This window comes from Taudactylus pleione, unplaced genomic scaffold, assembly GCF_031769625.1.
Source record: "Taudactylus pleione unplaced genomic scaffold, aTauple2 ptg000256l, whole genome shotgun sequence".
NCBI lineage: Eukaryota > Metazoa > Chordata > Amphibia > Anura > Myobatrachidae > Taudactylus > Taudactylus pleione.
The window spans coordinates 17,427,359-17,445,086 of NW_028284658.1; the positions used below are offsets into that span (position 1 = coordinate 17,427,359).

At 43.9% G+C, this 17,728-nt stretch overlaps 1 protein-coding gene across 2 annotated transcripts in view; it reads right to left on the bottom strand.

The window, feature by feature from the left end:
* LOC148514993 (protein MTSS 1-like) overlaps positions 1 to 17,728 on the bottom strand; it is a 166,058-nt gene that overhangs the window by 83,746 nt on the left and 64,584 nt on the right. For both annotated transcript variants that reach the window (XM_088480706.1, XM_088480705.1), the window contains exon 3: positions 17,654 to 17,727. In XM_088480706.1, coding sequence (XP_088336832.1) covers positions 17,654 to 17,727 — 74 coding nt within the window. The remainder of the gene's footprint in view (positions 1 to 17,653; position 17,728) is intronic.

Consider the following 17,728-nt stretch of genomic DNA (forward strand, 5'->3'; position numbering starts at 1 on the left):
AAACAAGATGTGCTTTAACTGCAGACTTTCAGATTTAATTTGAGGGTACTTACATCCAAATCAGGTGAACGGTGTAGGAAAAACGGTTTCTATATGTGCCTCCCACTTTTTAAGGGGCCAAAAGTATTGGGACTATAAACTCAAAAGCTATTTCATGGACAGGTGTGGGCTCTTCCCTCGTTATTTCATTATCAATTAAGCAGGTGAAAGGTCTGCAGTTGATTCTAGGTGTGACATTTGCATTTGGAATCAGTTGCTGTCGACTCTCAATATGAGATCCAAAGAGCTGTCACTATTAGTGAAGCCAGCCATCATTAGGCTGAAAAATCAAAACAAACCCATCAGAGAGATAGCAAAAACATTAGGTATGGCCAAATCAACTGGAACACTCTTAAAAAGAAAGAACGCACCGGAGAGCTCAGCAACATCAAAAGACCCGGAAGACCACGGAAAACAACTGTGGTGGATGACAGAAAAATTATTTCCCTGGTGAAGAAAAACCCCTTCACAACAGTTGGCCAAATCAAGAACACTCTCCAGGAGGTAGGTGTATATGTATCAAAGTCAACAATCAAGAGAAGACTTCAAAAGAGTGAATATAGAGGGTTCACCACAAGATGTAAATGTTGTGAGCAACAAAAACAGGAAGACCAGATTAGAGTTTGCCATACAACATCTAAAAAAGCCATTACAGTTCTGGAACAACATCCTATGGACAGATGAGACAAAGATCAACTTGTACCAGAGTGATGTGATGAGAAGAGTATGGAGAAGGAAAGGAACTGCTCATGATCCAAAACATACCACCTCATCAGTGAAGCATGGTGGTGGTAGTGTCATGGCGTGGGCATGTATGGCTGCCAATGGAACTGGTTCCCTTGTATTTATTGATGATGTGACTGCTGACAAAAGCAGCAGAATGAATTCTGAAGTGTTTCGGGCAATATTATATGCTCATATTCAGTCAAATGCTTCAGAACTCATTGGACGGTGCTTCACAGTGCAAATGGACAATGACCCGAAGCATACTGCAAAAGCAACGAAAGAGTTTTTTAAGGCTAAAAAGTGGAATGTTATGTAATGACCAAGTCAATCCCCTGACATGAATCAGATTGAGCATGCATTTTACTTGATGAAGACAAAACTGAAGGGAAAATGCCCCAAGAACAAGCAGGAACTGAAGACATTTGCAGTAGAGGCCTGGCAGAGCATCACCAGGGATGAAACCCAGCGTCTGGTGATGTCTATGTGTTCCGGACTTCAGGCTGTAATTGCCTGCAAAGGATTTGCAACAAAGTATTAAAAAGTGAAAGTTAGATTTAGGATTGTTTAGTTTGTCCCATTACTTTTGGCCCCTTAAAAAGTGAGAGGCACATATAGAAACCATTGTAATTCCTACACCATTCACCTGATTTGGATGTAATTACCCTCAAATGAAATCTGAAAGTCTGCAGTTAAAGCACATCTTGTTTGTTTCATTTCAAAGCCATTGTGGTGGTGAATAGAGGCCAAAATATGAAAATTCTGTCAATGTCCCACTATTTATGGACCTGACTGTATACACACACACACACACACACACACACACACACACACACACAAAAACCCTGGACCTAGAAACATGAAAATCGGGGAGACGTAGGTAGCCACTAAGCGCATGGATTTTTCTAAATTCAACTCCTATAGGGATGAAAAGGGCTAAAATGTTTCCTCCTCCTGTGCAATGTCCTGACTGACTCTCATCATGGCTGTAGCACAGTTCAATATTCAAACACCAACTGTCACCCCCAAGTGCTGCCCAACATCACTGGCAGTTGCAATAGTGAGGGAGGGGAATGTGTTACGCCAGAGGTGATTGAGGGGAATGTGTTACACCAGAGGTGAGCAACGCCTTTTCTTCTTTCGAAGATTTCGAGTAGCGGGTTTATCGAAGCCCACACTTGTAGAATTTCTACTGCTGCATAATTGAGAGTCTTGACTTATGCTATTATGGTGTGGTATTGGAATTCTAAAGGCTCATACACACTAGAAGATGTGCTGTATGAACGATATTGGTGAAAGATTTCCCTTGAACTTTCTGTAGTGCAGGACAAACTATTTTGGGTGTACATACTGAAAGATATCTTTCAGTGAAGTCATCCTGCCACATCTCTGAACAAGCAGTTCTTGACGATATCGTCAGATTGGCCTGCATGTAGACACGACCCAGGGGAGTTCGCATCATTGGTCGTTCACTGCATACACGTTGAACGATATCATTATCATCCATATAGTTCATTAATATCGCCTAGTGTGTATGAGCCTTAAGTGTTCTGATCGCGGCACTCTAGACAGAGTAGTTAGAGCTGCTGAGAGAATCATCGGCCAATCTCTGCCTAAGCTGGATGTCATCTTATTTAGAAGGAGTATAGCAAAGGCTAATACGGTCATTTCTTATCCTAGTCATCCATGTTACTTGCTTTTCTCTTTGTTGTCCTACAAGAAACGTTACAGGTGTCCTGGATGCCGTACCAAGAGATGGCAAAACAGTTTCTTTCCTTCTGTAATTGTTAGTTTATATTTTTAATACTGTGTATTTTAAACTTTTACTGGAATCAGTGAGTGCATTCATCTGAGGAAGCCGCTGATATTAATAAAAGGCGGAGAAATTAGTTATCCTGATTTCCCCAATGCTGGACAGATTCGCTGGATATCCACTGTTTTATATACGCTGAAAACAACTAAAAAGGTGCTGGTACCTGGGTTCAGTGAACCGCTCATAGGATTGCCGTTTCCTACAAAGCTGTAATATTAACAACTGCAGGATAAGAGTGTATAGCGTATATGAAATAGGATGATTGTTGAAATGAGCCTAACATGTCACCATGGTGTATAATGACTGTTTACTAACCAGGCTCTAATACTGGATGGCGCTTTTCCAATTAACATTACTAACAAATGCTTGACTGTGCTTTATTTTACATTACTAACAAATGCTGGACTGTGCTCTACTAGATAATACTAACAAATGCTGTACTTTGCTTTAACATAAATATATGGTGGAACTACCAATATGGAGAATCACTAATGCTCCTCATTTGGATCTAACAAGATAGTAACTATTATTCTAATGATTGAGAGGATTGCAGGAAATTGTGGATCCACAATTATATGATATTGTAATTTACTCATTTCTATATGTTTTTTCTTTTAATTGTGTTTTAATATGTATTTGCATGACATTAAATATATGATTGTGTAAAACTTGATATGAGCAGCGCTCATTGGGGAAAGGATTTATTTCCTTATCACTTTTTGTTTTGGTAGTATTACATTTATTGGAGGTTAGCAATTCCTTCAGAGGGAGCAGCAGTCTAATCAAGTGAGGACTACTGTTATGGGGGATATCCACTTAGCGATTTAAACAAGCGATTGCACGATAACAATGTAGTTATCGTGCAATCGCTTGCAAATCACGCATGCATCGGGCATGTTTTGGACGAAAGCGACCCGCGATGCGCGTGCCCGTGGGTCGCTTCTGACATCAGACATCGCCCGTACATGCAGGACAACCTGACTATCACGTCAGGTTCTGCATGTGCGGGGATGAGGGATGTGGCGGGACTGAACGAGTGAATGTTCAGTCTAGGCACATCACTATATATAGAAACGACAGCACGATTGCAATGTCACAATCGTGCTCTCATTTGTATATCGCTAAGTGGATACCCCCCATTAGTCAGACTAGCTCCCATTAATTTGTTCATGTGGTATTAGGGAAGGTACAGGGCAGGCTGTTTTAGTGGGGCGTCACTAAAAGGGCAGGGCGCATTTCGCCCTTTTAAAATCGGATTGGGCGTGACGCTCCGCCAAGTCAGCGGGAACACTACATATATACATAAACACAGTATATACAACTATACATATTAATATTAACCGTTACTTATATAATGCAGCATATTCTGTTGCGCTTTACAATTGGAAACAAAATATTCAATCAACTATATTGCAAGTATCTCACCTCGACTAATACCATTCTATTACAATTATGGTTTTTTTTAAATAGCAGGGTCGATCTCCTAGTCACCTATTACCACTCAGAAGAATTTGAAATGATAAACAGATGACTAGGCCCCTTGTGTTATAAATTGCCATGTGTTGTGGAATCTAGAAGAGGTATTCAAAATACATGGAAACCAGAATGCGGTGGGACACCCATACCAAATTTCATATGCTGCATTCTTTAGAAAGAAAAAAAATAACATTTTGTATATTTCCTAAGACAAGAGCACAGCTCCAACAAAAAGCACATTTATATTTAGACTATTCTTGATGATTGTACTTCAGGCAACTGAATAAAAGAATGTGCTAGAGTTATTTCATATGGTACAGGGTAAGGTCTTGTTACCCACTTTCTAATTATGGTTCCAAACACAGACATACAAAAAAAATAAAAAACAAGAGTGGTAATTGATACCTTAGACAAAAAGTTACAAATAAAAAAATAAATTGAATACACAACTGCAAACATGGAGTACCAGGCATACAAATGAAAATTGCTTCCTGCGTTGGAAAAAACATGCACCATAAGAGAAAATGAATAATCTTAAGCACACTAAACGATGTAGCTGATGATCCCAGCAGAGACATATTTGACGGTCCGTACACTCTAGGCGATCTGGTGCCCGACCGTCTAATATGCCAGCATCCCCGCATAGGGCTGCATGGGATCGTCAGTCGCAACTCCTGATCTTACATGAAGTACACAGAGTGCATACACACTACACATTTTTAAAGATTTGTTGTTCCGATGTGTTGGACTCGGCCAAATCGTTAAAGAGATCGTGTAGTGTGTAGGTGCCTTTAGAGATGTGTAGGGTAGAGTCACTGGTGAACTACCTTTTGTAGAGGTAAACCACAAACAAAAATGTAGACACTGAAGCTACTAGATATCTCTAGATAAAAGAAACAAACATGCAGCATCTATAACCACTGCATTCCTTTATACCAGGGGTTCCCAACCTTGGTCCTCAAGGCACACTAACAGTCCAGGTGCTTAGGATAGCCATAATTTAGCACAAGTGACTTAATTAGTACCCTAGTTATTTTTATTTAATCATCTACGCTTAAGCATGGATATTATTAAAACCAGGAGTGTTAGTGTGCCTTGAGGACAGAAGTTGGGGATCACTGCTTTATACTATCCAGAGGTGAATGGCGTAATACTCTTGTGAAAGCAGTAGCTGACATCTGAGGCCTCATGAACATGATAAAACAATATGCTCAGTCATAAGGCATTGAAAATTGTAAAACAGACCAGATACAAAATGATCTTATTGCATAACGGTCTTTGATCACGTTTGTCACAAAACAACAGAATATTATTGTCATGAGAAAAGCATGGATGTTGTAGCTTCCAAAGCAGCTTCAATCCAATACCAAAAGCAATGTTTAACTGATAAGATGGAGATCACAGGCAGACAAATGTATGTACACCATAATGGTATCACTTATTTATAAAAACACAAGCTCAGTAAAGTATTTTAAGGCTTGGGAACCAGACTACTTGTCAAGTATACATTGATATTTTTCCATAAAGACACAGGCTTGAGAGATACAAAGGTTTCTACAGTATCTGGAAGTAAAAATACCTCTGAATTGGAAGTTCTCTACACAGAGGTGATGAAATAAATGTAGGCATATCTGACATTCAATGAAAATGCTCCCCAGCTGTACATTTCTCAATGGTTTTATTAACAAACTCCAACAACCAAATATAAACCAAATATAAAGGTGCCGTTTGTATTCAGTCTAACCTTCCTTCTGAACATATTGCTATTGTATGTCACACTGAGAGAAAAATTGTATAGTAGGTGGGCAGATGCTAATAATTGCATCACAGAACAGGACAATATTTCATTTATAAAGCAAAATCTCTAACATATAGGGGTCCGAGTGCCCCTGGCAAAAGTAAGGGACTGCCCAACCATCAAACCCCCCCCTCCCCCCATTTAAAAAAGGGACAGCATGGCCTCACGGGAAGAGACATGGCCACACAATCATAGCACCAATTCACATTACACCACACAGTAGTGCAACCTTATCCACACAGTAGTGTCCCTTATTCACATTATGGCACACAATGGTACTCCTTATACACATTTTGCCAAACAGTAGTGCCCCTTATAGCACATTATGCCACACAGTAGAGGCCCCCTTATCTATCTGTTACTAAAGAGTGGACTGGGCCTAATGCCCAGTCACTCGCCAGGTGCTCTGGCCTCTGTCTGCCTAACATGCGCCACAGGCCTGATTTCACACACGGATCTAATGTCCAACACCTGGTGGTCTGGGGAGGTGGGTGCGGGGGGAGAGGGGAAAATAACCGGTGGCCAAGGCAGCTGGTAGAGGCTGCAATGGAGAGCTTTGTTTAGCTCTTTGCTTCCCACCACATGCAACACTCTGACTTTCATCTTCTTTCTTATGTTGCTGGCCCGTACTAACTCTTGTTTATTTCATCTAGCCGGCACCACCTATCTTCTTTTCTTGGCCGGGCTGTCTTCTGGTCACTTCCGTCTTCTTGTCTTGACCAGCGTTGTAGCACTGAACGCTCTGCTTGGTGGTGCAGGCATGATTGGCTAACCGGGGCTGCTTCCGATTGGCTGCCGGTTCGCAAGCCATGATTGGTGCCGCCTGCCGCTTGACCAGCACTGGGAGCAGACACTGTCTCAGCTCCGGCCACTAATGAGTCCCACTGGGGACACCTCTACATCACGCCGCTGCACTTTATACGCTGGGATCAGACACTTGATCCCAGCGGCAGCTCATGACGCACACACAGTAGGGCAAAAGTCCACATGCCCGGTAAGCAGGACGCACCACTAGCAACATATATTGCAGGGACACCTGGCAAATACAGATGCCCTGGCAGCCGGTTCCGCCCCCAGGGCACAGACCACACCACCCTAGTTACTGCCCTGATTCTACCCCCCTGGTAACCCCCCTGCCAACGCCCCTTCTTTGGTCAGCACCCTGGTGAGTACCATCTTGGACGAGGGGTAGATACTCCCCTGGTGTCTGTCACTTATGCTGCATTATAGCTTGCTCAGACAGTATTCATTCAGATGGTCGACAGTAACATATCGAGATTCAAAATGACATTAGAATCTGAAACGCCGCTACGTGAAATGTCGATACTCTGTAAATGCAGACGGTTAGGTGCTGCCGGGATAGTTAAAGTTAGGCTGCGGTGTGAGGTAAGGGAAGACTATGCTGGAACTGCTTCTCACATCACCACCGGGACACTTATTAAGCACGTGCTGTTAAGATATACAGAATGAAGAATGCGGCAGTGGAAAAGTACCAATTTTATTTATTGGTGTGAACCGTGTGTTTTTTCAAGGATCACTCAAAGCTTGAGCCCTCTTAGCAGCATTTTTGCCAATCTATGAGAAAAGTTCTTGGAAATGCTTCTATGAATGGGTCCTGTGTTGTGGACACAACTGTTAGAACTCTCGCAATACTAGTTTACAAGTAGATGCCAAGACCGTAGATCCTTACAGAAGATAACTATTGGTGCCATTTATTAATGTTACAAACTAAGACTGCATTCACTTTGCTATGTGACAGGCTATAAAATTACCAATGCTGGCACCACACTATGACAATTTGTGCAATACAGTAAGGCAACATGGAGCAATAACCTTATCAAATCAATCGTCTTACTGACCAAATGGCCTTATAATAATCTGTCTACTATTGTGCATATCCCTAAATCCAATCGTGAGAGTTTCAGGTCCTGATTCAAACCCGGGCGCTATCCGCTGTGCGCTCGCTATTGCCGATGGTTGCTAATCTGCGCATGCATCACAGTGCGCGAGCGCAAAATACACAGTGTGTTCGCAGAACCCACGCTCGCTCAGCAAAGCCAGCCCAGCAGAGTGAGTGACAGGAGAGGCCGTTTGTGGGTGGTAACAGGGGCAGTCCAGCAAAAACGGGGGAGTGGAGGTGCGAACGCAGGCGTGTTGGAGTGTTTCAACGCCGTTTTAGAGGCGTGCATAGGTAACAGGCAGTGTCATAGTACACGTCACCAGCCATTTTTTTACTCGCAATGCTTGCGGTAGAAAAAAAGCTACCACAAGCACTGCGTTCACAACCGATAGTGGCCGATGTACCAATGTTTTCACAAACTTCCAGGAGATGACGTGGGGCAGTGGGGGTCTCTGCATTCGCTAAGGGGAGTCTGCATACACAAAGCGAACGCTCGTACAGGTAAGATGGGCGTGCTTATGCCTTGGCGAGCGATCGCTCCCGCCGCGTCACTTTCAAATTTTTGCATACGCATCGATCGAGCATACTCTCATAGCGACCGGATCTGAATCAGGCCCTCAGTCTGTGGGCCTGATTTATTACTGATTGCAATAGCAATTACACACGCAGTTCAACTGCGATAGGATGCTAATTCATTGCGATCGCTTTGCCGCCCACTTTACCTTACACACATCCGTAATGTTTAGCAAGACTGTGAAAACATCGGTACAATAGAGTACAATCGCAGCCTCACGAACACAGACCTTACTCAGAAATTGCTAACTTCATCGCATGCTATGGGCCCTCAAGCTGCGTAAGGCATCACTGTGGCCAATTTATACACGCCCCTGCAACGGTGTTCAAATGCACTGCGTTTTGCCAACCATCCCCCCGTCACCACCCACAAACGGCACTTCCTGTCAATCACTCTCCGATGGGTCTGCATGGTCTCTGCGATCACAGTCCCATTTGCAGTGCCTGGCTTGCGCACTGCGATGCATGCGCAGTATGCATCAATCAGCTGATTGCGTGCGTATTGGCAACTGCGATCCAAGCTGAATCAGGCCCTGTGTTTGTACATCTTCCAAACACACTAATAGGCCTGACTCATTCTGGAAAAACTCCCATCACCCGAGGAGCTGAATGGCCACATTTCATACAATTTAGATACACACAAATGTGTCCCTACCAGACATAGACCTTATTATTTGACAATTGTGCCTAGCTGCAGAATGGGCAATTTAACAGTTTGATCACACCTTGGATTCTGTATTAGTAAAATAAAACAGTGGAGACAAATATTGCTTATCATTGGGCATCACAGAAATCTAGTAGTTTGGTCTGGAACGCACTATTCACTAATGTGGAAAGAAGATTTAAACGCAAATTTAACAACTACGCTTGACAAGCTACTACCTACAAACTATGGACAGCAGTTATTTTCTGGACTGAACATATTTACATGAGTAATCAGTTTAGCAGAAGCTAGTGTGCCTCATGACGTGGCTTATGCCTTTACTTTCTGAATTTAAAAAATTAATTCTCATGAATAATCGATTCAGTGTGCAAGATGGAGGTTTCCACTGTGCATAGACACAAGTAGTACACTGCGAACAAGAAACAAACATAGGAGTCTATGGGGAATGTTGAAACACTCAGTAACATAGTTTTACCTTGTACAGAATAGTGACCAGAATTCACTGAACATCCGCTCGACCACAACTCAAATGATTTCACAGAGTTTTTTTTCGGTGGTATGTGCCCATACTGAGTAACTAAAGCAACCAGACAACATTGTGAAAACAGTGCTTTATAAAGATTGGGTTTGCCGCTCACAAGACTTCACCACATCCTGCTGTACAGCAATATGACGTTTTTGTGAATGTGTCATTCTGTCAGACTAATGCTGGGCATACACCTTCAGTTTAAAATGTCTGTGAGACTGACGGATCAGTTATCAGACATGCTGTCAAAATCCAATATCATTGCCATACACAGTCAGATTATGGCAACAATATTGTATGCTTTCAGCCAGTCAGCATTTCAGATAGCGGAAACCAGTCAGGGCCCCACTTCTCTCTAACCGGCAGCACAAGCGAGTAGATTCTGGCGCTGCTCCAGGAAAATGCCCGCCGCTCCGTTTCACCGGTGATTTGGGCAGCGCTGCAGACCCTGGACTACAGAGAGTTAAAATTTAAATAACGGGCCGGTGTGCACCACACACCATGTAAGCATATCCATTATAGACACACCACCGTATATCTAAAAAGACTAAAAAACAAATACAAGGTAACCTTTGTATATATCAGGTGCAAAGTGAACACAATTAAAATATGGTTAATTAACAGCTGTAATGCAGCTCCCACTTAAAAGTGCTGGGAACACTTGTATAGCTATACAAAACTAGTAAAATACAGAAAGAGGGAGCGCATTACTAGTTTTGTATATCTAAAAAGTTAATTTTAGATAACAGTCCCAAATCACTTTTTCTTACATCCTGCACATATATAATCATACTTGTCTACTCTTCCAGAAGTTGTGGGTGGCTCCAAAATTTTTGGGTAGCCCCCCGCACCCCCAAAAGTTTGTTTGGATCTCCCACATCACATCCACTTCCTAGAAAAGTGGGCAGGACAGGGAGATAATTGCTAGGAACCGCAGCTCCGTATGGGGGAGTGGGTCAGCTAAATTACGTGAATATGCGCATGCGGAGGCCTAATGACATAGAAGCCGTAGCCCAGCCCTGAAGTGGCCAGCTACATCTCCTCTACAGGCTTCTCTAACAAGTCAGCAAGTGTGAATATAATATTGCATCTAGCACTACAGTGGCAAACGCAGGATTTTGAAAGGGGGGTTTCCAAATAATTTGTTACAGAACCAATGACAAAAAAAGTGTAACCAGAATAAGCCTGCAACATATACTTTATTGTGTACTTGAAGTGTTTTAATATAAATAACAATAAATAATATTGTTAATAATATTAATAAAGCAAGGCATCTGGGCATAAATCTTGCTTATGCACAATGTGTAAGAGTATGTACGGACAAAATTTATACTACCAGTGCAATTTTAACATTTGAACTAAATGTAAAGTAATTTAACGGTACTTTAAATGTCAGTTTGTCACAGTTCCATTCTACGGTTATGGAGGCCATTGACTAACACCATCATCTGCCCAGCGTCACTTCCAGCCTCCTGCCACCTATCTTTCCAGCATTGTGCCGCATGTTTCTCCACTGCTACGTGTCACTCCAAACTCTTCGCACTGCTACCTGTGTCACTTGTCTCTCCTGCCACCCCTCCCCGTGTCCCAGCCCCGTCCCTACCAGCCTCCTGTATTCCTTGCAGCCTCGTGTCCCCCCCTGCCTCCTGTGTCCCTTGCAGCCTCTTGTGTCCCCATGCCTCCTGTGTCACCCCTGCCTCCTGTGTCCCTTGCAACCTCTTGTGTCCCCATGCCTCCTGTGTCCCTTGCAGCCTCTTGTGTCCCCCCCTGCTTCCTGTGTCCCTTGCAGCCTCTTGTGTCCCCCCCTGCCTCTTGTGTCCCTTGCAGTCTCCTGTGTCACCCCTGCCTCCTGTGTCCCTTGCAACCTCTTGTGTCCCCCTGCCTCCTGTGTCCCCCCCTGCCTCCTGTGTCCCCCCCTGCCTCCTGTGTCCCCCCCTGCCTCCTGTGTCCCTTGCAGCCTCTTGTGTCCCTTGCAGCCTCTTGTGTCCCTTGCAGCCTCTTGTGTCCCCCCCCTGCCTCCTGTGTCCCCCCCTGCCTCCTGCTTTCCTTGCAGCCTCCTGTGCCCTTCTGCCACCTGTATCCATTCTAGCCTATTTTTAAGCAGCCTACCTGCTCCTCTACCTTGACGTCAGAGTCAGGGTTTAGACATTACCCTTTCAGCATCCTCCTGCTCTGGCGCTGACAGCTCCTCCAGCCTCGGCCAGCTCTTCTGATATATGCAGGAAAGACTCACATCAACCATGCGGGTGAGTGTGGAGTGCGCGCAGCGTAATGTCATCACGCTACATCATGCATGGGAGGCAGAGGTCGGGAGGGGTCGGGAGCTGCTGCTAGACTTCCTCCCCGTCCTGGCTGGGCAGGCGGAACGGCCGCCGCACTAATTGTCACATTAGCTGCAGCAGTCTCTGACTGCTGTGGCCAGGTAGGGTGGGCCGGAGGTGGCGGAACACAGTACCGCCGCGTTCCGGCCTCTTTAACCTCTGATCAGCTGAAAAAAATCGGTGGCCAGGGGGGGTTTCTAGGAACTCAGAACCCCCCCCCCCCCCTGCGTGCGCGTGTGTACTACCACTACACAAATGTCATTTTGGGTGTTCTAGTGCCTTTAATGTGTGAAATACTGCATTTTACTTTTATTCAGTGCTTCTCAGGCTCAACCCTCAAGAATCCCTAACAGGTCATGTTTTGAGGATTTCCATCTGTGAAAGCAGGTGAGATAATTACCAATTTAATTTTTTTGTTAAATCTAGGGGGCGGTTTGCACACCCTACTTCCTACCCCCATAGACAATGGACCCCCTGGTGGTCATAAATCCAAACATTGCTCCCTCCCACAGCACCTTAAAGGTAAAAATAAAAAAATATCTGTTATAAAACAACCCCCCTTTAAAAATCCAGTTTTTCTTGCCTCCACCTACCCTTTGACCAGTTTAATCTTTAAAAAAAAAAAAAAAAAAAAAAGATTTTACCCCCTCTAGCGTCATATGGTTTTATTTTATCCCTCCCCCACTGCTAGATTCCCCCCCCCAGGGATCTTGCCATGTGGCTCCCAAAGTTCTAGTTAGTTACACCCTTGCATGCAAACACAGAGGGCTGAAGTGCTGTGGAGAAGAGTATTCTCCAGTGTGCTGCAGTTAGGTAACATGCCCCTCTCCCCTGTCTCATGGCTTGATGTGTACGTCTTGACGGTTTGTTGCCATTTCTCCAGTCGCTGAGCATATAAAGGGTGGAATTCCAACTGGATACCTCTTGTTTCAGTTGGTAACATGGCAAACCTAATTATTTCTGCAGATGCTGTAATGGTCTACATGTGGTTGTTGAATGCTAAAGATGCCCAGAAAATTGACGGGCCACAGCCAGCATTTTTTTGCACGGACCTCCAGGGGTAAGCCATTTTGCCATCACATGCCTGAGTCTATCCAACAGACTGACACTGGTATGTTTCTTAGTGAAGTCAGTGATACAGAGAGTAGCCTGCCCGTGAATGAGCTGGCGTTGTATTGATACTGTTGCAGCAGGCAATACACCCAGACAATGGGCTGTCAGGGTTATGTAATCTTTAGTTTGACCAGCACCACTTGTCCACATATCTGTAGTTAAGTGGATAGTCGGTACAAAGGCTTTTTCTGGGCAAAGATTAACTTTGTGTTCCATGTCTCAGTACAGGTGTGGAGATGGAATTTGGTAGTGTGGACACATGACCTCAATTAATTGTCTAAAACCAGATGCAGTGGTGGCGGATACTGGACACAGATCAAATGCTAACATAGCAGTGATAGCTTCAGTGATATGCAACAGGACGGCGGCTTTCATAGTTGGTTCCTCTTGAAAATGATTCTTTCATAGACAACTATTGTTTGAAATGACTAGTCTTCTTGGCTCCCATTCTGGTGATGAAGAATCACCCCAGCAGCAGCAGTCCTAGTGCACAAGGATTTTTCTTGGGAATTGTGAATTGGATTAGAGGAGTCAGTTTGCCTTTGCAAATTGGATGCAGGAGGACTACTTCTAATCGCTAATGAGGAGTTTTCTGTTATATATCCATACTGCTGGAAGCTGATGCTGGACTGCTTTTATATGATTTTCCAGATTTTGATAAACAACTTGAATAAACTCACTGCAAATGACGTAACAGGGAGGAGGTGCCTAGAAGTGAACGAACCTGCCTCTACTTGCTATGGCACTACAAATGCCTTGACAAATGTCAGAATTTGGGTAAAAATATTTTCACACAGAAGAGGTGGCTTTTTCAGTATTTGGCCCAGACTTGACAACGCCCTCCTTATCAATGGCATTAAAGTGCTGCCACTGGTGGCCGACTTACTTTGAAACAAACATCATCCTTATGAATTTTATCAACTTGTTCTTGTTCAACGCATTCATCATCCTCCTCCTCATTGTGGTCAAATACACAATGATCCCCCTCATCCTATTGCAGTGTTACAACTTCCAAAGCAGTATCCTAAAATTTCTGTGTCTAAACCATCATCATCATTACTTTTACTACTACTCATCCTCACATTTGCAGAAATGGTGGAAGGTGGCTTCTCTAGGATTACAGGGTAAGAATCAGAAATGTCAGACATACCTAGCACCAGTAGACACCCTTAGACTTCAGGAATCCCGGAAGTTTAGCCTTAGTGCATTTGTGCAATGACTTGCCTATTTTAGAGGTGACATCTACAGTGAGAAGGTGGTGCATTCAAGGTTACAGAAGATGCATGACTGTATTTGGCCCTGGGTTTTGCAATAGGCATTCTAGTGCATGAAAGAGCAGAGGCAGAACTACAACTCACAAAAAGGTCATGGCCTGTACCTTTCCTTGCCACTGCATGTGGTGCATGGCATGTTGGTAATTCTAAGTTTTTTTGCTCCCGTTCTTCTATAGAATAATTGATTTACACCAGGAAAGGAGTAAAACTACTGAACTTGTAACCGCAGCCACATTCACCAAATGAATGTACAATGAGATAGGGCAAAGGTTCTCAAACTCGGTCCTCTGGACCCCAAACAGTGCATGTTTTCCAGGTCCCCTCACAGAATCACAAGTGAAATAATTAGCTCCACCTGTGAATCTTTTAAAATGTATCCGTGAGTAATGAGTACACCTGTGCACCTACTAGGTGACCTGGAAAACGTGACTTGTGTGGGGTCCTGAGGACAGAGGGCCTGATTCAGAGGCGCTCGCTGTTTGCGAGCGCTCGCTCTGAATCAGGGCGTTTTTTTTGTTTGTTTCGGCCTCCAGGCCACTCGCAAAGCTGTGGGAGACTACCCACAGCTAGTGCAAGCGGCCTGGCGATGGTAGCGACCATTGGGCTTGCGTCGAGACCCTGCGGGAGTGTCTCGGCTCCCACAAGCCTGAGTGGACTTCCTGCTCTAATAGAGCAGGAAGTCCACTACTGACATCATGAGTGATGTCAGTAGGGCCGCCCACAAACGACGACAGGCATTCCTAAGGGAATGCCAGAGTTTCTGCAGCCGGGGTGGCTGCAGAAACGCTGGCATTCCCTTAGGAATGCCTGTCATTTGTGGGCGGCCCTACTGACATCACTCATGGGCGGCCCTACTGACATCACCCCGCCTACAAAACGGGGCGAGCTGTCAACATCAACAGCCGCGAGACCCGTTGTGACGGTGCTGCCGTCGCAGTACGGGTCTCGCGCATGCTGGAGGCGGCGCATGCGCAGTTGGGGACCATCGACCCGCTTGTGAGGGAAATGAGGGACTGTTACCTTTACAATGCAGTTTTAATAAAATACTTGAATTTTTTTTTTTTTTAAATCAGTTTAACATTTCTTCCAGCTTTTATTATTTCAGGGGTGCAACGGACAGAGCCAAAACACCCAGTAAGTACAATGATAAACACTTCCTCTCAAACACACACAACAGGCCTGATTCAGAGTTGTACGCTTTTAGAATTGCTGCTGCGTGTTTGTACTCAGCAGAGATACTAAAATATGCTAATGCCGCACAAGTCGTCTTGTGAAAATAAACACTTCCTGCGGGCTTCTGTGATCCGCTGCTGCGTCTGATGAAGCATCAGATCACTCTGCCCCTAAAGCACAAGATATATACACCCTTAAAATGTGTACACAGTAAGTGCAGCTCAAACACAAACAGGAGGAGCCTGTGCAGAATGCTAGCTATAGTGTACGTCTCTTTATCTCCTCTTCACCTGTACAGTTTAAAGACTGCTTTTTTGTCCACCAAGACAAAACACTAAGCTGGGCATACACTATACAATTTTCTGTCAGATATCTGTCCAATCTGGCCGGTTGGAATGAAAACCTGGTAATATATGGGAGCAAATGACAATCGTCCATTTGCTCACAAACACTGGAAAATATCCAAAAAATTGTTGTTCAGACAAATTGGTTAAAACACACAAATTGAACCAATTTGAACAATTTTTTTTTGTTCTTTTTTCAGTGTTTAAAACCATATAATTGACTGTCATTTGCTCCCATACATTACCAGATTTTCATTCCAACCAGCCAGATTGGACAAATATCTGACAGAAAATTGTATAGTGGATGGCCAGCTTAAAGAACTTTGGTCAGCTAATCTTGAAAATCACAGTACTGTCTCTACACTCATACACAATATATACTGTAGGTCAGGCCTGGCCAACCTGTGGCTCTCTGGTTGCTGCAAAACTACAATTCCCAGCGATCAGCTGGTAAAGCATGCTGGGACATAGTTTTACAATAGCTGGAGAGCCACAGGTTGGCTAGGCATGCTGTAGAGCAATACCTTTGTGATAACAATTAAAAGTGCAGCTCACTTTCAAACATACACTGGAGGAGCCTGTATTACAGATTGCTTGCTATAGTGTCTGACCCTCACAAACACTCAGATTAAAAGAGGTCTACTTTTCCACCCACTGCAACTTTATCCAAACGCCACTACTGCAGCCCAGGTGCTGCCAACAAGCCTGTCCATGTACTCTATCTAAAATGTCACCTGAAATCAAGGAGGAGGGACTTTTATGCAATATCTGACATTTCCATGAAAAATTACATTTAGCTTAGTTATGAGAAGCAAATTTGGCAGGAGGAACAGAGACATGCCTCAGAGATACAAACACATACAAAAAGTGGTCGGCACTCCTTGGTAAGATATGTTATGCTTGCCCCGGAGCCCTCCCATTAACAGCAGCCGTTGAGATTCAAATAAATAGAGCAGTGGGGCAGCACTCCTGGCAGAGATACTCTAAGCATATTTAATAGTGTGTGTGTAATAGAGATAGATATATATTATATCTATCTCTATCATTATAAATATTGGGTTATTGCACACACGATGTATCTTACACATTAAGGGGTTGATTCAAAGTCATGCACAATTCAGTTGGTCCCATCTATGTGGTTTCACTGCCCCTATACATCTGCTTGAGAGCAGCCACGATCACTGTCAGCACACATTTACACCAGCACTATACTTGGAGCTACAGATCAGTCTGAAGTCAGCCGGATCTCTGTGTACACTCACCTCTCACCAGCTCGCAATTCCGTCTCCAGTCACATAGCACATTTATCCTACATGAGAATGTACAATTGCTGCCCAGTTACACCTATTTAGCCACAAGTGGAAATCCAGCTGACTGAAGTCTGAAAAAAATCCCAGACACTTTGTGTGTAACTTGGAATCAGGCCTTAAGTTTGTATACTGCACCCACTGCTTTAGTTGTGTGTACCAGTGAGGTCACTGGCACCTAGCGAACGCAGCTGCTGCATTCAAAGGGGGAATTCAATTGTTTTTACAAATGGGTGCCTGATGGAGCAATTCAATTGTTGCTCCCATTGGGTGCGAACGCCATGGTCGCACAGATTTCTGCTCGCATCCTTCTGAGGTGGTGAGCAGAAATCCACTAACCAGGACCTTGCATGGGTTTATCCACTTTATGCGTCTAAACCCATTGCATTTTAGTGTGTCATGCGCAAAAAAGGACTGGGCGTCTAAAATAGTTTAATTTTGCCTTCCAATCCCGTTACTTTAGATGATATCGGGCCAGAAAAAAAAACAATTGAATTCCCCCCAAAATACTGCTTCCTTCAAAGGCCTGGGACAAGACTTTTACACATAAGGCACCTCAAAGCTGTGTAACAAACAATCAGTATAGAAATTAGAAAATAGAATATTTACCTCTTGTATTAATGGCCATATCTGCTATTTTCTGAAAAGCATCCAAAAAGGATCCAGTTACAATTGTTGTAGTTC